Source organism: Hermetia illucens, chromosome 3 (assembly GCF_905115235.1).
Source record: "Hermetia illucens chromosome 3, iHerIll2.2.curated.20191125, whole genome shotgun sequence".
Taxonomy (NCBI): Eukaryota; Metazoa; Arthropoda; class Insecta; order Diptera; family Stratiomyidae; genus Hermetia; species Hermetia illucens.
The window spans coordinates 14851618-14873850 of NC_051851.1; the positions used below are offsets into that span (position 1 = coordinate 14851618).

Below are 22233 nucleotides of genomic sequence, written 5' to 3' on the forward strand. Positions count from 1 at the left end.
AGGTTAAAGCGACTGTCAAAATTAGTACTCGATGGAGGATGTAAAGTCAAAATTCATTGCCGGCAACTTCACGAACTTTATTGATGATTAATAGGGGTTTGTTCTAGAAGAAGTTGGTGCTGTAGTCTGTGACTTGAGTGGGTCTCGTGTTCCTTTTTGTTTTAAGAGTGAAACCAGTGTTAGAAATCAGAAAATGTCTACAGTAGCGAGTCCTCTTTCCGTTGCCGGGACACGGCAATCTGGGCAGCCTGTTCGTTCACAAAATGGTAAGTAGAGAGGAAGAGTTCTCGCTTCGATGCCTGAAGCGGCTTGAAGGCTTACAAACCAGGATATGTAATACTTGTATAAGGAAAACCATGCCAAGATTCTAATATTTCCCTTCATGTTGATTAATGGGGATAATTTTATTAAGCAAACCGGCTCGGTTCTATCGCAGTCAGTCAATATTTTCACAGGCTGCTTTTAAAGTCTTTGAGGTTAAGTTTGTGTGTGGTCGCTCGCTACACCTGACAAATGATTTTGCTCTCATGTGACGATTTCTTCTGTATTTTCCAGTTATGGCTGCAAGTTCCATTGCCAATATCGTGAAGAGTTCATTGGGGCCCGTGGGATTGGATAAGATGCTGGTCGATGATATTGGCGATGTTACAGTCACAAATGACGGCGCAACTATTTTGAAACTGCTCGAGGTGGAACACCCGGCGGCCAAGATCCTTGTGGAGCTGGCTCAATTGCAAGATGAAGAAGTTGGGGACGGTACAACTTCCGTTGTTATTCTGGCTGCCGAATTATTGAAGGTAAGTTTCATTTTTCCCCGGTGTCAGGGAAAAAAATACCGCGAAGTTCACAGAAATGGTAGATTTTGTAAAGTATTTAGAAGACTTGAAAATAGACATCCATAGCTGCCTGGATTCATCTTACGACAATGCATCCCATACCAGAACTGTTCGAAAAATAACCAAATTTATTTAAATTAGCTCAAAATGTAAAAAACGGACGAAGACGGCTGTGGTTTCGTACGGGCAGAGGCGACTCACCAGACGCTACCTCACCTCTGCCCTGGTAGCAGCGTGACCGAAGGGGCTCGCAAATGTTATACGCTCACTTTTAAAATTCGCAAAACACGACTAGGGTGCGAATTATATTCAATGTAAATTTGCCCCGAGTTTGGCCGGAGGTAGACACTTTTTAAGGTTTTGTGTAAAACAAAACCTTATTAGAATCGAGTCGATGTCTGTCTGTCTTTTTTGTGAGGAGGTGGAAATCTTTAAAAAACACTGGCCTGGACACGCCAGCGTGTGGGGTTCCCACTAAAACCAAGCCCTGTGGAACCACCATACGGTATTACATCACGAGGCGGAGTCAGCTCATTTTAGCTTGGTCCCCTTTCGTCTCTACGTGGTGTACGTAACCGCGCTTTTCTAGTCTCCTCTGCCTTTCGCAGTTTGCTCTGGATAGATACGACCATAGAGTTGATCGCATCCCAGTCTTCCTGACATGCTAACATTCTTCGCACCAGATTCTCTGGTACTAACACCTCTCTTAGAGTCTCCTCTAGGTTCTTCCTTTCCTCCACAAACCTTAGACAGTGGAATAATACATGCTCTGGTTCTTCTGGGACGCCGTTTGGACAATCGGGCGAAGTGTTTAGTTTAAACCTGAACAGGTACTGGCGATATCCTCCATGCCGCGTAAGAAACTGGGTAAGATTATAATTAATCTATTTAAAGATCTCTCCCTTTCGACGTTCTTCGTCTGCGATAAAAGAGAGATAGACTTCGCATTATATATATTCGTCATCTCATCTGCCAAGATGTCAATGGGCATCATTCCAGAGATGACGAATGCTGCATCCTCTGAGACAGTCCTGAATACCGAGCACACCCTTAGGGTTGTTCTTCTGTAAACTGAATTCACTATGCCTTTCCCCAAACTGGAGTCGCATAGAGCAGGATCGAACTTACTACCCTAGCAATAAGCAATTTGGAAGCATACCGTGGCCCTCCCACGTTCGGCATCATCCTTGCCAGGGCCACGCTTGCAGTGGATCCTTTGTCATAACTGCACGTGTTGCTTATAGCTAAGCTTCCCGTCTATCATCACTCCCAAGTATTTGATGGCAGGCTTAGAAGTGATAATATGATTCCCAATTTGAATATGGGTAAAATTTCTTTTACGGCGCTTGGTGATGAGGACCGCTTCCGTTTTTTCCTCCGCAAGTGTCCGGATAGCTGAGTGATTAGAGCACAAGGCTGTCGTACGGAAGTTCGCGGTTCAAATCTCGCTGGCGACAGTGCGCTTTGTATCGTGATTTGACGTCGGATATCAGTCGACTCAACTGTGAATGAGTACCTGAGTCAAATCAGGGTAATAATCTCGGGCGAGCGTAATGCTGACCACATTGCCTCATACAGTGTTCTGTAGTGTACCGTTACGGTCTTGAATGAAGTGCTCTAACATACTTCAAGGCCCTGATCCAATATGGATTGTTGCTATTATTAAGTGTCAGACCAGAACTCTGTAGTCAACCCTTAACAGCACCAGTCGCTTCGCATGAGTATAACTCAGCATCTTCGAGGTGCGTTGCGATCACAACCAGCGCTATATCGTCGGCGTAGCCCACCACCGTGGCTTCCTCTCTCTGTCTGTCTGTCACATCCGATTTATTCGGAAACGGCTAGACCGATTGTCACGAAAATTGTTAAGAGCATGTGATCTGTTGTTCAATTTACATGCAGCAAGTGGCGCCATTTTGTGTTAAGTTTAAGGGGCGCCTCCCCATACATGTGAATGGAGGGTGCAAAATGTATTTTTATAAAATGTGGTCATGCGGGGAATCAAATGAAAGGGGTTAATTAGTACTTTTCGAAACTGGTTCCATATTTGATATCGGGTGAAACATAGGGAAGTGAGGGTGCAAAATATGACCATCAAAAAGTGTAACAGGTCTCGTTCTCAGAACATATCCAACCGAAAAATCACAGTGGTACATCTCCACGAAATCTAGGCCCCAAAATACACCCGGTTTCGATATCTGCACCAATAAAGTTAATAATAGTATATTTCCACATTTTCGAAATTTACCGGGCAACTCCTTACGTCCATTCTAGAAGTATGGCGTGGGTGTAAGGGATAATATAATGCACAATTTGGTCAAGTTTGAAAAAAATCCAACTATTATTAACAAAGTTATAGCGGATAAAACTTTGCCATTTTTAAGGTTTTGTTTGTAAAACAAAACCTTATTAAAATCGGTCTACTGTCTGTCTGTCTGTCCGTCACACGCATTTTTCTCGGAGACGGTTGTGGCGATTGGCACCAAATTTGGTAGAAAGGTGGGAACTGTGAACGCTCACGCATATAGTGAGTTACATCCTTTTACGACGAATTTAAGGGGGGGTCCCCATACATGCAAAGGGAGGGTGTAAATTTTTTTTTCACCAAATATAGTCATGTGGGGCATCAAATTAAAGGTCTCGATTAGTACTTTTCGAAGCCAGTCTTAGTTTTGACATTTGTTGAAAAGGTGGGGGGTGCGGGGGGTTGAAAGTGGTCATTTTTTTAACGAATCCATTCTCAGAAACTACCCAACCGAAAAATCTGAAAAAAATCAGGGGGCTGTCACTATATGGTGCCTAGGCTCCGAAATACCCTTCATACTGATACCTGTTCAAGTAAAGTTAATAATAGTACATCACTATAATTTTTAGTAATTGACAGGAAAACCCCCCTTAAGTTCACCCTAGAATCACAAAATTTAGCCATATGCAACAATATAGGCTACAGCATAGAGCATGATCCTGGCAAATTTGGTAAAAATCGCACTATTACTAACAAAGTAATACTAGGTCAAAGCTGTCGCTTCTCTGCAAATTCGAGACTATGAATGTCAATATCACTTGAAAGTGGCTATTTTCACATAATATATGCATATTTTACGTGCTATATGCTAATGGGACAAATGCACACCCAAATCTCTTTATAAAAGAAATATACAAAACCTTTCATACCTGAAGCGTCTAGCTTCCGGTTTATCGACTTGTTTGTGAATTGTGCACTCTACAGCCTGTATGATGTCATCGTCACATATCAATTCGTCAATACCACAACGAAATGAGTTCTTGTGAATGGGGTCTCAATTTTCAATTTCAATTTATTTTCCATAGTGACTTACAACTAGACAATGATCGCTTACGGCTAGCTTAAATAATAGCTAATTGAACTTAACTCTATAAAATGGGTGACTATTACATAGTTTGGTCAGCCCGTCCTTCTCTGTATTCTACTTTAGTCTGTATATTAATCTCTATATACATCGATCTTGACAATTTTTATAACAATGTCAACTTGTCTGAGTGAAATTATGCGGTGTTTCCAACGATTAATTAATTGAAGTAATAAAAACTTGTTGTTTCTTTTTCGTCGGTAACAAGAAAACTTGTTAGCACTGATGAAGGGAACAAGTGGTTCCCGAAATATCGGCATTTGCAAGAATAAATATCCACACCAACGAAAAAGAAACAACGCCCGCACTAAGGCGCGAGAAGGTAGAAATTTACTTACTTAAGGGGGTCATCCCGTGTGAAGGACGTTTTTTTTTTCGCTTTCTTTAGAAATTTTTTGTGAAGAACTGGAGAAAGATATAAATACGAATTTTTCACCATAGATTTATTAATATCTTGAGCGTGCATAGTAATTTTTCCAGTCCAATCACATAGTTAGTTAGTGAAATACAGAGCAATTTATACACTCCTCTCCAAAAAAGGGTGTTTTTCTGTTGCCACGCTAGAGGCCGCTGCGATCATCTTAGAGAAAAAAAGTAAACGGCATTTTAACGTACAAACTTAACTACAGTCCGCAAACTAGCATTATTAAAAATATTAAAAACTAAATTTTTGGTGCCGCGATAAACTTTTCTTTTTTTTGAATTTTGGTGCTTTTTTACGGCTTCTTCAATGAATAAAAAAAAACTACTAAATGAATCGCAATTATCCTAGTTTGCGGACCGTAGAAATATGTTCTGAATAAGTTCCGAAAATTTCAAAGAATTTGGTTGGATAGATTTTGGGCTATGGGGGCAGCCTGAAAATCGGCTGTTTCGAGAAAAAACGCATTTAAAAAGTAGAATGCGATTTTTAACCATAAAACCTTAACTGACCATTAATCTACTATACTTGGTCCATAAACCTTAGGTTTCTTGAAGAAACACATGTACGGCCTTGGCTTCAATTCTTCTCCTTTTATCGAAGCCATTCGGACCGATAAATACGAGCTTTATTACGGCGATCGACATAAATCTGGTATGTGACTTATCACGTGTTTAACACTATAATTTCCGAATGACTCCGAACATCAAAAATTCACTTTATCACTTTATATTCTATACTATATGCGGATACAATTGATGCCAAAAAAAAATTCGATTTCGCGGATCCGACACACGGGATGCCCCCCTTAACCTAGTTAATATAACTTATTTTAACTTAACCTAGCTTAACCTAATATAAATAAATACTTAACTAATATTTACAAGCACATTATAATTTCCTGTTCTTAGCCTCTATCCCCTCCTACCACGCAAGGAGTGTTAAAAAGGGTCACGATTTTGGGTTTAAGGATTAAACTCACAATTTGGCAGGGCCTTAAGTATGTGGCCAATGGGAAGGTTTTCCCTCTTGGTAGAGATGCCGAATTGAGGGTAAGAACGTATTCTCGAAGTGGTTTCACTTTGGCTCGCCTATACACTTCGGCGTTTTTGCCGACCTTTTTGGTCTTCCAATTGTATGACAAGCCCGTGCAGTGTCTAAGGACATTTTGCCATTGCATTGTTGGAGCCTGAGATCTAAGCTGATGCCCCGCAGCAGATAACGGGTCTTATCAGAGTCTTATACAGGGTCAGTTTGGTTTTGGTGCTGAGACTTTCTGTCTTGCGAAGAAGATAGTAGTTGCCACTGACTGCACCGCGTAATGGGGTCTCAAAGAATTATTTTGTTTTAGTTTTTTAGTCATTTGCATATAAATATCAATTACTCTAAACAGACATGTGTATATGTAGTATCTAATTCAGATAGATATATTTGTACATTAAACCAGCCGCATTTAATATACGTACTACATATGTACATATGTATGCTTTTGCGCACGAAGTAAATCGGAAATATGGGTACGATCAATTTATATACGTGCATGTACAGTATTCGGAAACAGGCAGTTTGTTTGTTTATGGTGAGGATAATATCTATGGCTATAATATGTACGTATGGCTTGTAGTTTGTAAAAATATGTAGGATTATGTTGGATTTTTGTAGCTATGTACGGATAGAAAAATGTGCGTTGAAGTTTCTTACATAAGATGAACACAAAACCTTTATACTCGAAGCGCGCGAGCTTCCGGTATTCCGCCTTGTTTTCTTTTTAAATTCAAGATGAACTCCATTGGTAGCCATCACCAATCTCTCTTTTTCTCCAATGCTATCTTCCTCTATATTTCCGTAACTTCTTTGTGGGATCCTTCCCTTTTCTCGGGGCTGCAGTTATGTTGCTATTCCATTTTTTTGGGAGTTTAACCCCTTTGTGGATTTGCGCCCTGTGAAACCCATGCTCCATCACTTGTGACGCCTTTTCGCTCAATTATTTTATGAGTACATAATAACTCGGTCACATTCCCTATATTCTTCTATATCAACGAACTTGATAAGTTACCAAGTTCCATAATTTAATTGCCTAATGTGATGGAATTCTCTCTCGATTGTTTGCTGTTTTTACTTCGTCCGGATTGTTAGGCGATAGAATTCTCTTTTTTCAATTGTCTGGTATTTTCACTTTGAAAGACGCGGCCTGCTGCCCGAAGAATTGAAGCTCTTCTGAACAAGTCTATCACTTCATCCAATTCTACTCACTCACGTACCTTTGTAATACTTGTACCCAGTAGTCAAGATTCCTATTACTGAGGAATTGCGTTCGTTTGATATTGATGGTCGCTTGTCCCCACCCAAAAAGTGCTGGTACTGGATTTGCATATCTTTATAACATAACTTTCTCTCGAAAGAAGGGAATCTTTCCCTTCACTATCTAGAAGAACTAAACCTAAGCGTATCCATATACTTACATTTCCAGTTGCTTATGGTCGCTCATAACACATCCACCGAATGTTTTTTTATCCACAGGAAAGGATGTGTCTGAAAGCAGATTTGACAATTCCCCACAGAAACAAGAAAAAGTGTAAATTCAGGATAAATTCTTTGATTATTATTTAAGTAGAATATGTACATCTCGAAGCAGCTACCAACTTGGGAGCCTTCTTATTTCGTTACTTCTTTCACCATTACCAAAGTCTTTCGCTAGTTATTCCGTTTGAATAAATCCCCTGCCATGTTTTTTTAAAGAACAATAGCGGAATATTAATAATTCATATTTCTTAATTTCATCGACAGAATGCCGACGAACTTGTAAAACAAAAAATCCATCCGACTTCGATCATATCAGGCTACCGATTAGCATGCAAAGAGGCTTGCAAATACATCTCGGAACATTTGACCGCTCCTGTTGATGAACTAGAAAAGGAATGCCTCTACAACATTGCTAAAACTTCGATGAGCTCGAAAATTATCGGAGCAGATGCCGACTTCTTCTCTGAGATTGTTGTTAATGCAGCATTATCTTCCAAGGTATGTACTGGGTGTACAGTTATGATGCTGTTGCACCTCCAGGAACTTTTTTTGAAATGATTTTAACTCTTCCTTCCTTTTCCTATTTAGATCAACGACCCCAAGGGCCACCCAATATATGCTATCAAAAATATTAATGTTTTGAAAGCACATGGTAAATCTGCACGCGAAAGCATGTTCATTGAAGGTAAGATAAATTGAAAAAATAGCAAGATCGCAAGTAGCATCAACTAAAATAAAAATTCTCGCTTTTTCAAACCAGGTTACGCTCTCAATTGCACTGTCGCTTCTCAACAAATGCCTAAGAGAATCACCAACGCAAAAATTGCTTGTCTTGATTTCTCTTTGCAAAAAACTAAAATGAAGTTGGGAGTTCAAGTATTAATCAATGATCCAGAGAAATTGGAAGGAATTCGCGCTCGCGAATTGGATATCACAAAGGAGAAAATCCATAAGATTTTATCGACTGGAGTGAATGTCGTTCTCTGCTCAGGTGGAATTGATGATCTCTGTCTGAAATATTTCGTTGAAGCAGGCGCAATGGCTGTTCGCAGAGTGAAAAAATCCGATTTGAAAATCATTGCTAAGGCAACCGGAGCTGCATTCCTATCATCGCTTACAAATATGGATGGTGAAGAGAGTTTCGAAACATCAATGATCGGTCAAGCTGAAGAAGTTGTTCAGGACATGATTTGTGACGATGAATTGATATTGATTAAGCGACCTCAAGTTCGAGCTGTTTCTTCCATAATTTTGCGTGGACCAAATGACTTTTATTGTGACGAGATGGAAAGATCTATTCATGATTCATTGTGCGTAGTGAAGCGTGTGTTAGAAAGCAAGAAAGTTGTCGCTGGTGGCGGATGCGTTGAAGCAGCTTTGTCTATTTATTTAGAAAACTTCGCAACGTCATTGGTAAGTGTTGGCTATCCTCCTAAATTTCGATCAAATTTCTTACTTTGCTTTTCTTGTGATCAATTTCCAGAGTTCCCGAGAACAATTGGCTATCGCTGAATTTGCCCGATCACTTCTCGTTATTCCCAAAACGTTAGCCGTAAATGCAGCGAAGGATGCTACAGATCTAGTTGCAAAGCTTCGGGCATACCATAATTCCAGTCAAACCAAAGCCAATCATGCTCATTTGAAGTGGATCGGTTTGGACTTGTTCGAGGGTGTGGTTAGAGATAATAAGAAAGCTGGTGTATTGGAGCCAGCAATGTCGAAAATTAAGTCGCTCAAATTCGCAACCGAAGCTGCAATCACAATTTTGCGAATTGACGATATGATCAAACTGAACCCAGAAGAGAAGGCAGGAAAGAGTTATGGAGATGCTTGTGCCGCCGGCGAACTAGATTATTAGTATGTTAAGATATTCTAGCGCTAACTAAGATTACTTTCTAATTGAGAATATTAAACTTCATGAGCTTTCTACGTATGTGGGAAAAACATACTCTACCATATTTTTTTAATATGTAATTTTTATTTAATTTCCTCTTCGTCACATCAACTAATGTACACGCATTGCAGTAATAAATTTTGATTTGTTACATTAACATTAGAAATTGTTTTATAATTATTATTACCCATGATTCTTATACGGCGAAATTCCAAAGCAGTCATTCCCTAAAACTTGGAGATCGGGTTATTCAAAACTTACCAATTGCCAGGAAATCAATGGACATAAATATTGGCAATTGTGTCAGGTACTGAGTAGGTAAAAAGAACAATGATTCCTGGTGGTGAAAGCTCACGAATAAATACCGTGCAGAATTTCAAACTGTGAAATTTGATACATGTCGTCATGGCAATATATGTATACCCGTTTCTCTCCTATAGGCAGATTTGCTGCTGTTCATAAACTGCAATTTGAATTCCATATGGATAGTCTCGAAGAGGGAAGCAGCAATGAGATAATTTTAGACTTTTCTAATGCTAATCAAATGCGACGGTCGCGTACATAGCTCATTCACTTGGTAGAGCATCTCTCTTCTGAAGAAAACTAGTCTCCGTAGTGGAGATTGAAGTGGAAAATCATGAATTTGATTTGGAAAGAAGTAAATTTGATGTGGAAGACCGTTAATTTGATTTAGAAAATTGCTAATTTCGTATAGTTAAGGCGTGTCTAAATCAAAATGCAAACTTTAACGGCTTGGAGTACAAGTTGTTATTGCAATGTGTGTCCCGCAAAAATATCCATTTCATTGTTCATGTCAACCTCTATATATTTCGTCGACTTTCGTGTATCTCGAATGAAATGGAAAACATTGATGCACGCAAAGGTGGAGTCAATTTACTTGAACAACAAAAGTTTTTCGTACCGCGACACCATTTGAATTTCTTATTTTAGGAGAACCATGTTACAGTCCATTGTACCTTTGCTGCCTCATGGGAGAGTAATGGTAATACTTCACTAGAGAAAGCTACTTAAAAGGATAGCTCCATATGCCTAGAACATCATTGGTTGATATCAAAGAGATTTCACCCTAGCAGAAATAACCATCAGATATTTTCCCTGCGATAGTTGATGCAAGAACTTCTGGAATACGATCAGAAATTGAAACACTTTTTCATCAACTTGAGTTAATCACAGCTGCCGCGCCACTGCTGGTAGCAACAGCCAGACGCACCATTATGGGTCTTTAACCAGGCTTAAGAAAAATTATCTGGACCCCAGCAATGAGCATAACGGATAAAATCATTAAGTTCACTCAACTATTGGCCCCACTAAACATGCTTTAAAGGAAGTTTTCATCCTGAATGAAAAGGAAGCACAACCGCTGGGCGTGCACCTCAATGAAAGTAAAACCAAACTTATGGTGGCGGTATCAGTATCGAAAACCGCAACGTGACATTTTTGTTAACTGAAAACTTTAAATCAACATGAGCGAGGAACTGCGTCTACAGCTTCTGGCAGACCACAGAACCTAATTAGTCTGTCCAAATCTTTCCATTCAAAACCCTAACTGTACAAGAACGTAAAGTTATTAGCTCTCATATATTTTTCGGACACTTGAGCCATAAACAAGCAAAATGGCAGACTCTTAGTGCATTTGAGAAGAAGATCCTCCTCGAGGATGGGCAAATCGGACAATGGTATAATGGCTGACTACTACTTGACTGTACAGTCGTGCATAAAATCAAACTCAGCGGGTTGCAGTAGGCGGGTCACTTGACACGAATGGAGGAGGAAACCCCTGACCAGAAAATGTATAAAAACAGTCTCTATCGTAAGAGACGACGAAATAGGCCTTGCCTTCATTGGAGCGAATAGACCATGCCTTCGCTGTCGTATACATATATGTTTACCATTGACTCTGGCGTCTGCCAGGATACTAGTAATTTGTTAGGCGTAACAAACAATCCTGGCGCTAGATGCGGGCATCTGAAGATGCGATTAGAGCCAGCCCAGACTTGACATCGACTGACGTTCGTACGCCAGGGTACGCCATTTAATGTGGGTCCATTTGTTTCTGGAAGAAACAAAAAAAAAACATTTTTTTGCTGTTCATATTAAAAATGATTTATTTTAGTTCAAGAAGATTTGTTCCAGCTATTTTTTGAAAATTATATCTTTCAAATGTTTGCCTTTGGCCTTGATGACCAATGTGCTATTTTTTAGCGTTTTCCATTGTTTTGGCTAATGTTTCGGCCGATATGCCGGCTATTTCGCGTTGAATGTTGTTTCTGAGTTGAGCTAGAGCCCTTGGATTGTTGATGTATACCTTGGATTTGAGATAGTCCCACAGTGGTGGCGTCGAATCTGGTGATCTCGGTAGCCATAGAAAATCACCATTTTTGGATATCAATCTTCCGGGGAATAATGGGTTCAAAAAATCGATTGTAGCGCGTGAAGTGTGGCAAATTATTCCGTCCTGCTGAAACCAGAAACCATCCATGTCATTTTCTCCGATGATTGGCATGACAAAATTACGAATCGTCCCGTTCGTCATTTTCGAAAAAGAACGATCCGGTTACCTTTTCCGCACAAACACCGCACCGCATCGCCATTTTTTTTTTATCGAAGAGAGGCTGTTCCTCAATTAATTGAGGATTTTTGGTAGCGTAGAGGTGACAGTTTTGCTTATTTACGCTTCCATTTAACTGCAAATGGGTCTCGCCTGACATAGTGATTTTTCGCCAAAGTCTGGTTCATTGCGAACAATTTCGACGGCCCATTTGCCATAATCAAGGCGTCTCGGGTTTAATTTTCGTGCCAATTGAATTTTATAAGGAAACATTTTTAAATCGATACCAATTATGCGCCTGAGTGTTGTTCTTACAATGCCTAACTCCAGGGAACGGCGATAACTCGATGTTCTCGGAGTCTCCTCAATACTGGGTCGTACGGCTTCAATATTTTCATTGGAGCGTCTTGTACGTTGCCTGGATGCGCGACCGGTATTGCTGAGACTGATCCATGATTAATAAAATTTGCTTATAAACGCTGCAAAGTGCTTTTAGATGGAGCACTTTTCACTTTATTTTTTTTTTACGAAATGCACGTTGAGTTAACACAATTGAGAGCTTATTTTGAATGTAAAGCTGAATTATTTCAGCGCGTTCTTTTGGAGTGTACTGCTCCATGCTATAAATTGTCTTGGACTGACACTTCAAACGCATCATTAGTCAATCTGACATTCCTGCCAAAAGTTACACGGTTGCCAGATGAGCCCACAATAAATGGCCTACCCTGTAATTCACTTAATTGGGATCTTTAACATTCCATTCTCCATGTCCTCTACACAAAATGAAGAATAATACTATTTACGAAAAGAAATATTATTGGTGACCTAGTGCTATATAGCTCTAAGTTACTTCTTAGTGTTCCTGTAATTCTCAGCATTTACTAACAAAAAATTTGGTTTTGCGTCGACGTCCACCAATTCAATGTCCCTAAAAGCTGTCTGGCATCTTGACCTACGCCATCGCTCCATCTCAGGCAGGGTCTGCCTCGTCTTCTTTTCCTACCACAGATATTGTCCTTATAGATTTTTCGGACTGGATCATCCTCATCCATACGGATTTGGTGACCCGCCCACCGCAACTTGTTGAACCGAATTTTATTCACAATCAGGCCGTCGTGGTATCGCTCATAGATTTCGTCGTTATGTAGGCTCGACTCGTCCATCTTCATGTAGGGGGCCAAACAATTTTCGGAGCATTTTTCTCTCGAACGCGGCCAAGAGTTCGCAGTTTTTTTTCCTAAGAACCCAAACAGATATAACCCCTTAATTCTATTTCAGAAGAAACTACTTGGGGTTGTATTTTTTTTGTAGCTTTATTAATAAACTAAAAAATACAGAGTAGCCTTATATCCTTAAACTAATGCAATTGTTTATAAAGAAATGGGATTGTTGGTGGATATACTTAATTCCTCTTCCTCTCCTCCTTTGTTAATTACGAAAACTCAACACGCCGGATAATCCCGTCTCCAGACGCCGTATACACACAATTATTTGATGCTATCGCTAACGAATTGACACACGAACCAATTTCTGCTTCTCCCGCCAATTGTGGTGTTTTCGATTCAAGGTTTGTCCATTTTTTAACTTTTCCGTCATATCCAGCCGTGAACAAGGTATCTTCGGTGCCCTGAATTGTATTCATTATCATTTCATGGCAGTCCTGCAAGATTTTTTTTTTACTTTAGTATCTTTTACACTTTTTTTATTCAATAAAGAATTTAAGGAAATAACTTTGATGTCTGAATGGCTTAGTGGTTTGAACACTAAGCTATAACAATTGAAGGTCGCAGTTCAAATTTTCAAATCTGCTGATTAGTAATTTATATAGTAGGGTAAGTTTAAGGTATCAATAAGCTACGCACCAACGGAGATTTCCGATATAGTAGAGAAGGATGGACTATTACACACCGTTCAAGAGAGGCTTCGTAAGGATATTGTGATCGTGAAACGTAATCTGAACTTTTTTTTAAGCTACGGAATCGAAATTGCGGAAGTAAATGACTATATAATATTAATGAAAATGTCCTTTGAATGATCATTTCTTTGAACCGTTATATCTTGATAAACCTGATGAAAATTGGTGGGAATGCAGTATAAAATTCTTATTCAAACCATCTCAGTAGCAAGTTCAGTTTTTAATCATGATCATCCAACGAGGTTCTAAAAACTATGCTACAACAATGGCTTCTGCAAAATTTCCATCAGCATGTAATTAGTGGCTTATGGTTTGGTATATATACTGAACTTTGCTCTTTGAGTTCAACATGACCTTAATGAAAATATCAAACAGTATGTCAGAAGGGGGTTTGTCTCTCATGTAGAAAATATACTAATAGACTCCCTAATAAAATGCAAGCACAAAAATGAAAAAGTGTTGAAATTGATGCTTGCTGAGCGACCAAAAGGAAGTCTTAGAGATAAAAATTAAAATAATATTCGGACGCCTCAAAAGGTGATGCGATGACCATTAGCAAGGATATTCTGCAGATAGTCAAAGCTCTTATCAGCACACAATTTTATTTACTACAGAATATCAGAAAGTTGCAAGCACAATAGACAAGGTAATGTCTGCCAAAAAATCTTGCTTTTTCCAATCATTAAATTTTGCCTTCATTATGCAGAATATCAAAGGCATCTAACGTTTTAGTTACAAATTTATATATAGGGTGCCAAATCCACATAACCACAGAAAGTAGATGCTATATCGAAAGAAACAACGGTCTACGACAAGGGGATGCCCTATCATGCGTCCTCTTTAACCTGGCCTTGGAGAAAGTGATCCGTGATGCTGAGGTAAATGCAAAAGGTACGATCCCCTTTAAGTCCACCCAATTACTGGCCTATGCTGACGTTATCGACATCATGGGAAGAGCCACCCGAGACGTACAAACTGCCTTCATCCAGATCGAACAGGCGGCAATTGACGCGAGATCTAGGGCTGCACATCAATGAAGGCAAGACAAAATATATGGTGGTCAGCACCGAAAAACAACCAACTAACAACATCAAACCGCACTGGTCAAACGAGAAGAATAAAGATAGGAGAATATAACTTTGAGACCGTTGATAATTTCTCCTATCTAGTTTCGAAAATCACAACCGGTAACAACTACGATGATGAAATCCGCGCACGGTTGTTGTCAGCCAACAGAGCCTATTTCAGCTTACAAAAACTGTTCCGTTCGAAATGTCTCACCATAGGGTCAAAGCTCTTACTGTACAAGACAATGATCTTGCCAGTCCTCATGTATTCCTCGGAGACTTGGGTTCTTAGCAAGATGAATTGCGAACTCCTTCCCGCGTTCGAGAGAAGAATCCTCCGAAAAATTTAGGCTTAAAGGATGGACGATCCCGTAGCCTACACAATGACGAAATCTATGAGCAATACCATGACCGTCCGGTTGTGGATAAAATCCGGCTCAATAGGTTACGGTGAGCGGGTCACTTAATCCGTATGGATGAGGATGATCCCACCCGGAAAGTCTATAAGGGCAATATCTATGGTAGAGGCAGACGATAGGGATATCGAATTGATGGACCACGACGCAAAACCGGGATATCTGGAGTTCCTTATTAAGGCAGGCCTAGACCGGATACCGGTTGTTGCGCCGTTGATGATGATACCGAAAGAGCCTTTTCAGTAGTTGAGCCGCGCCCAATCAACACAGTTCCGCAAAAGTCTCTCTCGCACTTCGCGACAATCACGAGCGCGCGCAGCTCTTCGGTCGAGGTGGGTGTTATCCATTCGAATTTCAGTTGTATAATCCTATACAAGCTGACACTGAACTTCGCCAGTTTGAGAGAGGAGGAGGGTTGGGTCGCTATAGTCTGAATAAGTCATGAAGCACTAGTCAGACGTCTCAAAGCGGACACGATGCTGCTTCGGGGCGCACACGGGTTTCAGTCTGGACAAAGAGACCGCCTTTTTGTGTCCACCGATCTCGAGCTGGAAGAAATGTTCTCCTCTCTCGAGAACGCGGTACGGGCCCTCATATGGAGGCTGCAGCGGCTTCCGGACGGCATCCGTCCTGACCAGAACGTGCGTGCATGTGTCCAGTTCCTTGGGCGAACAGGCAGGTGTGGGCGAGTGTCGAGTGGGTGGTGGCGCTTTGATGCATCGGAGATTGTCCCTCAGCAGACGCACCAACCCCGACTCCGTGAGACCCGATCTCTTGTCGAAAACCGGATCGCTTGGGAGTTCTCCCCGTATACCAGCTCCGCGGGGCTGGCAGCAAATTCCTTCCGGCGGGTTTATACGTAGACCGAGTAGGACGAGAGGCAAGACTTGAGTCCAGGACGGATCGTCGCGTGCCATAATGGCGGCTTTCAGCGTCCGGTGCCAACATTCTAGCATCCCATTGGATTGCGGGTGGTATGCAGTAGTCCGCTGGCGTTTAAAACCCAGGAGTTTGCCTAACTCCGAGAAAAGGGTGGATTCAAATTGCATTCCCTGGTCAGTGATGACCACTGCAGGGACGCCAAAGCGAGGTATCCACTCTCGGCAGAGGGCTTCGGCACAAGATTGCGCCGTAATGTCTTTCAGAGGTATTGCCTCAGGCCACCGCGTGAACCTGTCGATGATTGTGAGGCAATACTTGTAACCGTGCGAGTCTCGCAAAGGCCCTATTATGTCGAGGTGTATCGTGTGGAAACGCTTGGTAGTGCGGGGAAATGAGCCCACTTCTTTCCTTACATGCCTGGAGACTTTACACTTCTGGCATGCGATGCACTCTCTGGCCCAGGAATTGATATCCTTGTTCATGGAGGGCCAGAAGTATTTTCCGGTGACTAACCGATTAGTTGTCCTGATACCGGAATGCGCCAAGTCGTGAACTGCGTGGAACACTTCCTTGCGAAATATGACCGGAATGTATGGCCGAGGTCCCTTTTCCGAGTCATCGCAGCAGAGCGAGAGGTTTGAGCCGAAGATGGGCAACTCCCGAAATTTGTATTTGAGGCTCTGAAATGCTGCGTCATCCTCCTGCGCCTTGGCAATAACCGAGAAATCGAGTGAGGCGGGGATGTTAACCTCGGAGACACGAGACAAAGCGTCAGCAACTATGTTGTCCTTGCCGGACACGTGCTGGATGTCTGACGTAAACTGGCTTATGAAGCTCAGGTGATGAGGGGACGCTTTGTCGGGCTTTTGTTTCAAAGCATACGTGAGAGGCTTATGGTCCGTGAACACTGTGAACGGCCTGCCTTCTAGGGAAGTATTTGATGCTCAAGTACGCGGCGAGCAGTTCGCGATCGTAGGTACTGTAGTTCCGTTGAGCGGGATTCAACTGTTTCGAGAAGAAGCTCAACGGCTGCCAAACGTGATGCCGAATTTAAATGATCACGAGGCGATCGAAAGATACTTCCTACAAGAAATTCAACTGGGCGAATCTCTAATTGCCACCGGTGACTTCAAACGTGGCGTTGAACATTTAGCAAATGCAATTATAGTTTGTGGTCAACCGACTCGGCTGCTACAAATTCTTCAAAGTTCACTGCCCGCCCAAGTATTCGCCATCTACCCGTCCGCATCCGCAACATTCGAAATAAATTTCGAATGCGGCGGATCCTGTCGCGCCACAAGGGATTGATTTTCTGGCCACAACCAGGCCTAACAAGAGGGGAGTGAAAAGAGAAGATTCCCCCGGTGCCCGGAATGGAAATTTCAATGTCGGGTCCCTATAATAACGGAAGTCTTATGCTTTCTTAATTTTATCCTTCTTGTGTACAATCGAAAAAGTTACAGATGAAACTCACCTCTTTTTCCCAAATGGTAGCGTAGTTACTGTCTGGTAAATTCTTCTTGAAGGTAACACCTTTACCACTTCGTGTAGCAAACACTAGATACTTGCTTACTCCATCAACCTTCGGTCCGAGCAGAGCCAATGGTGATTTACCAGGAAGGGCTGCTTTTGTAGAATATTTTCCAGAAGTTCCCGGCATTATATGGGTAATCACAGTATCTAAATCTCTCACGGTATAAATTAAATTTTTTTGCACAGCTAAGGACTTTACGTGCTCCAACAAATTGAATTTGAGCCCAATTCGATCATTATTCCATTGTGTTACCACGCCTTTATCGTCGCCCGAATATAAATTATCTTCATCGTCACATACTAGGCATTCGATTTCGTCCTGACATCGAACTAATTCCTTGCAATCGTCACTTTCTAGAGGGTTTGGCATGACACGAATTGTCCCATCGCAGCTACTTGAGTACAGCTTCCCCTTTGAAGTGATGGCCAGTGAGTAGATGTAGGCCTCATGAATCTGAAGTTCCTTGATAAGATTCAAATCTTTATCCCAAATCTGAAATAAGAATGTATCGTGCATCACATCACAAATCACTGCATCTAATTCGCCCAAAGTATTTACTTTAAGTTTTCCTTCCGCGCCGCCGGAATAAACACGCCCATTTTGGTACACAACGGAGATTGCCTCGCCTTCGTGTTTATTATCACCAGAGGAGCACTTTTCCACCTTTCCGGGCATTTTATCCAGGATACAAAAAAAAACACTAGAACTGAACTGGGTGGTGGGTACCGAGTTTTCTTAGACTGACAACTTTCCGCTTCTAAATGTTGAATAACTTGCGACTAGAAATTATTTATAGAGAGTGCGTTCGACAGATCTATTTATACTTTCTCAGAGAATCTAAATTTGGCAGAATGCTAAGTGAATTTATTAATTTGCATCATTTCTCGATAATTCGGGAAAGGTCCAGTCCAGTTCAAAATTTTCAAAGTGTATTTCGATAATTCTCGAATATTTATAAGTTGTTAGAATTATATAAATAGAAAAGGGGAAGGGTTTCAATCCGATAATCATATGTACTTTAGCCAACAAGAAATACATATATTTTTTATTTGGTAGCTACCCTTAGCAAGGTCTATTGTCTAAGCAACTTAAAGCAGTTTTTCCTGGTACCCTAGAACTCCCTTCACGATACTATCAGCCAAACGCACATTCAATCATTAGCACGAGCCGCGTTACGCTTTGGATTGGAATTTGATTATCGTTTAGTTTCAATTTTCTTCCCTAGGTGATTTTTTAAAAAAAGATTCTTTACTAAGCCCCATTGATCTACCTTACACGATCAGTATCTCATTAGTCTGCCATAAGTCAATCCATCAAAAATCGTCTGATGGGAAACTGTCACTTCATCAGTTTCCCATCAGACGTGCTTAGTTTAAACAAAAAGACAAAAAACATCTATTTTGTGCATGCATTTCAACATCCGAACCATTTGGAAGTCATGTTTTGATTAACAATACAATGACAGTTGCACTACAGCCGGGAGCCCCTTAAGGAGGGCGCCGCTGATTACTACACGACAGTTGTTAAAGTCCCACAACAACATGACAAAACGTATATTTTGAACCCCAACTGACAATGACTCCGACCGACAATGGCAAAATATTACTTGGTGTATTTGCGATAATGTAAATAAAAAACACATTATTGTGTTATGCCTGCCTCAGAAAAAAGATTTAATTCCGAAGCATCTATTTGCGTACTGTGAGCGATTGTTTTCAATTTTTAAGCATATATGTATGTACGAGTGCATGAGAGTAAGCACTACTTCGTCAAGCCCATTCCTTAGCGCGGACATCATTAACGCGGGAGTGCCATCTTTTCCTCGTGGGGCTTCTTTCCTAGACGGCTTTATAAACTCGTCCAATCCCTCAGCATGTTTCACTAGCTGCTCCTCTTTAGCAGCCCACTCAGACCATCATACCCTCAACCTCTCTCTACTTCTACAGCAAATTCTCACTTCACTCCACCATCCGCATAAATGCAGAGCCTTCAATCTGACAAACTGGGACGATTTCCAACGCGACTTAGCCATTGCACTGGGCCCTTCCCTGGACAAATCGTGCATTCAGTCTAATGTTGAGCTAGATACATATATCCGGAAAGTGAACTCTGTCTTCGACAGCACAATTGACAAACACGCTCCAGTTAAAGAACCTGGTTACTACAAATACGGGTGGCTTTCTCCCTCAACCCTCCTCTTAGCCCGTGACAGAAACAGACTACTGCAGCGAAGGGAACGATCATTTCACCGGTTACGGAACAGATGCAACGCTGACTACCGTCTCCTTTCCGAGATCATCAAACACCTGTCCAGCAAAATCAATGCATCTTAGAAGAAACTTCTCAAATCCCTCAAATCTGACCCACAAATTTTCTCAATAATTAATCTATTGGCTGGAAGAAAAAAATCTTCTGCTAACTTCAACCAAATCCCGATAAAAATAGCTAACCTCCAGTGTCACTGCCCTGAGTAAAAGATATCCACCTGCGTAGGCTATTTCAGCCACTTATTCAGAGCCAAATCGCCAGCGGACTCCATCTGGAACTCAGTGGTCGCCAATACTGCCAGCGATAATAGGTTGAGCTAGGAAGGGTCTTGCCTTTGCTCCATTTCCCCCAGATGCCCGGCTGATATAGTCAAAACAGGTCCGTTCCCCTTCTTCTTTACCTCCCTAGAAGAAGTCTCCCGATGCAACAATAAAAAATCTTCGGACCCCGATGACATCTCTTACTTTGTTCTGCGGAAATGTGCGCCTTCCATAAGTGAACGTCTCGGCATCCTCTTCAACAACTGCCTGAACAACGGACACTACCAGGTATCTTGGAAATCAACCCTCCTCATACCTATCCCTTCTTTCCAAAATTTTTGAACGTATCCTACTAAGCAGCCTCAATAGACACTACTCCACTATCATTCCATTTAATCAATTCGGCTTCGGAAAACCTCAGATCCACCGAGCAGGCAATCCTGTACTTGAAGGACCATATCCTCAATCAACTGGAAAATAGACATTGCACCGTAGCCTGCGCCTTAGATCTCGAAGAGGCATTTGATTTACTTTGGAAAGAGGGATTGCTCTACAAACTAATTCAGTCCAATTGCCCCCTCCCCATATCCCGAATCCTCGCAGACTTCATCTCCAACAGAACTTGCCACGTGCGCTTCGATGGACTTCGCTCCATCGACTTCACGGTAAAGTCAGGAGTCCCTCGGGGATCTATTCTAGGTCCCAAACTTTTTAACATCTTCCTCGACGATATTCCCCTCCCTCCCGTAAACTTATTCCCCACGGCAACGCCAACTCAGGCAGCCGTTCACCTGCCCTTTTTTTTCTCTCTCCTAACCAATAGGGTCATCGCTTATTTTAACCGGTGGGCCCCTACCGTTAATTCCCTTAAGTCCGAGGTTATTTGCTTTCGAAATCCCAGTAGGAAGTGCCTCTGGCGCACAGTCGCAGAAAGCGAAAACCTGCATTTACGCATTGCCAATCACACACTTAAGCCGAAACCAAACATTAAATACCTGGGAATCTCCCTCAACAACAAACTTAAATCCAACTTTCACGTCAGATCTGCTATTGCCAATGCCTTTAAGACCTCAGCTGCCTTAAAAAACCGCCTCCCATCCCGGGTCCTGTTCCCTGCCACCAAAACCCTATTATACAAAACTTTTATTTGTTCAATCCTGACCTACGGTTTCTCAGCATGGGCTACCATGTCAAGGAACGTAGCAGAAGCCCTCCAACGCTTTGAAAGGACGATATTCAGGAAATGCACGGCCAAATACAGAAGGCCAAACATAAAATTTCACCAAAACTCTTTCCTATACGACCTTCCGGGGGTTGCCCCATAATTCCGCACAGGATCAAGTTGTCGCGCGTCAGACTGAAAAAGTGGCTGTCCCACCATAACCTGCTGATAAAAAATCTCGCTAAACGCAATGCATTGTTACGCGAGCAGAGCTACTACGTGTCAGGGCTGGCTCTCCTCTCGGACAGTAATCCTCCTCTCAACCATCACGCGTCCCCTCCCTCCTTCATCCCGTTTTTTCATCAAAGCTCCTCCCCGGACTTTCACAGAGGCTAACCGCGTAAGTCCAATGTTCCGGCAGTCAATTACCCCGTCATCTTTCATTATTTTTCTTTACTTAGTCCAGATTAAGACAATAGGCATTAAATAGCCTGTACAATATGTGATATCTGCAAGCATTAACTTCTTCCCTAAATTAAGGTCCCTCCTTTTCTAATACCTGCCCCGCAATCCCACAGTCCTCTTCATCCCTCCCGCCTTGGGTTACTGTCCTTACACAGGTCCAACTCGAGTCTCAGTTTGCTACCACCATTGAGAAAGGACTGCACTTCACTCCAAATCCGTCGATCAATCCTGTCCACCGGTGCCTAAACACTCCCTTTTTCCCGTTTTCCAGTAGGGAGTACCATTTTGTGTTGTTTTGTGTTATGTTTGTTTAGTTGTAAGTTATAAATTATTCTTAGGTTTAAGCATATGTTATGTCAAATGAGCATTGACATGCACCACCTTCTCACTTTATACCATGTAGCCGACTAGGTGGCGGACCAGACCGGCCCCCCACCATAAGGCCTAGGGGCACTCGGATCGGTCGTGGAGTCCGCAACGAGGAGGATCCAGACTTGAAAATAGCCAAAGTGAGGATAGCCAATCTTGAAAGAAGAAATGGCGAGCTGGCGAAGACACTCGAAGTAAAGCAGACGATACGAAAGTCAGCGACAACGGTGGCGATGGAAATGTCCCAGAAGAGGATGCTAACC

General features: G+C 41.8%; 2 protein-coding genes across 2 annotated transcripts; one reads left to right on the forward strand and one right to left on the reverse strand.

The window, feature by feature from the left end:
• Nucleotides 1-77: 77 nt before the first annotated feature.
• LOC119651707 (T-complex protein 1 subunit alpha) lies at nucleotides 78-9220 on the forward strand. The gene is made up of 6 exons (XM_038055420.1): nucleotides 78-266; nucleotides 556-797; nucleotides 7434-7667; nucleotides 7758-7854; nucleotides 7930-8582; nucleotides 8653-9220. Exons 1-6 carry the CDS (start codon nucleotides 194-196, stop codon nucleotides 9025-9027), a joined length of 1674 nt encoding a protein of 557 aa, XP_037911348.1. The 5' UTR covers nucleotides 78-193; the 3' UTR covers nucleotides 9028-9220.
• Nucleotides 9221-12937: 3717 nt separating this feature from the next.
• Nucleotides 12938-18230, reverse strand: LOC119651457 (putative E3 ubiquitin-protein ligase LIN). The gene is made up of 3 exons (XM_038055063.1): nucleotides 18005-18230; nucleotides 17387-17938; nucleotides 12938-13292 (listed from the first exon to the last, which is right to left on the reverse strand). The coding sequence occupies exons 1-3, from the start codon at nucleotides 18119-18121 to the stop codon at nucleotides 13065-13067; spliced, it is 897 nt and encodes a 298-aa protein (XP_037910991.1). The 5' UTR covers nucleotides 18122-18230; the 3' UTR covers nucleotides 12938-13064.
• Nucleotides 18231-22233: the final 4003 nt, after the last annotated feature.

Bases quoted from the DNA above. Each gene is read 5' to 3' on its own strand.
- LOC119651707 (XM_038055420.1), top strand. From the start codon at position 194: ATGTCTACAGTAGCGAGTCCTCTTTCCGTTGCCGGGACACGGCAATCT. The intron at 267-555 runs GTAAGTAGAGAG...TGTATTTTCCAG, and splicing joins GCCTGTTCGTTCACAAAATG to TTATGGCTGCAAGTTCCATT. The intron at 8,583-8,652 runs GTAAGTGTTGGC...ATCAATTTCCAG, and splicing joins AAAACTTCGCAACGTCATTG to AGTTCCCGAGAACAATTGGC.
- LOC119651457 (XM_038055063.1), bottom strand. From the start codon at position 18,121: ATGCCCGGAAAGGTGGAAAAGTGCTCCTCTGGTGATAATAAACACGAA. The intron at 17,939-18,004 runs GTAAATACTTTG...TTCTTATTTCAG, and splicing joins GCGCGGAAGGAAAACTTAAA to ATTTGGGATAAAGATTTGAA. The intron at 13,293-17,386 runs GTGAGTTTCATC...AAAATCTTGCAG, and splicing joins CTACCATTTGGGAAAAAGAG to GACTGCCATGAAATGATAAT.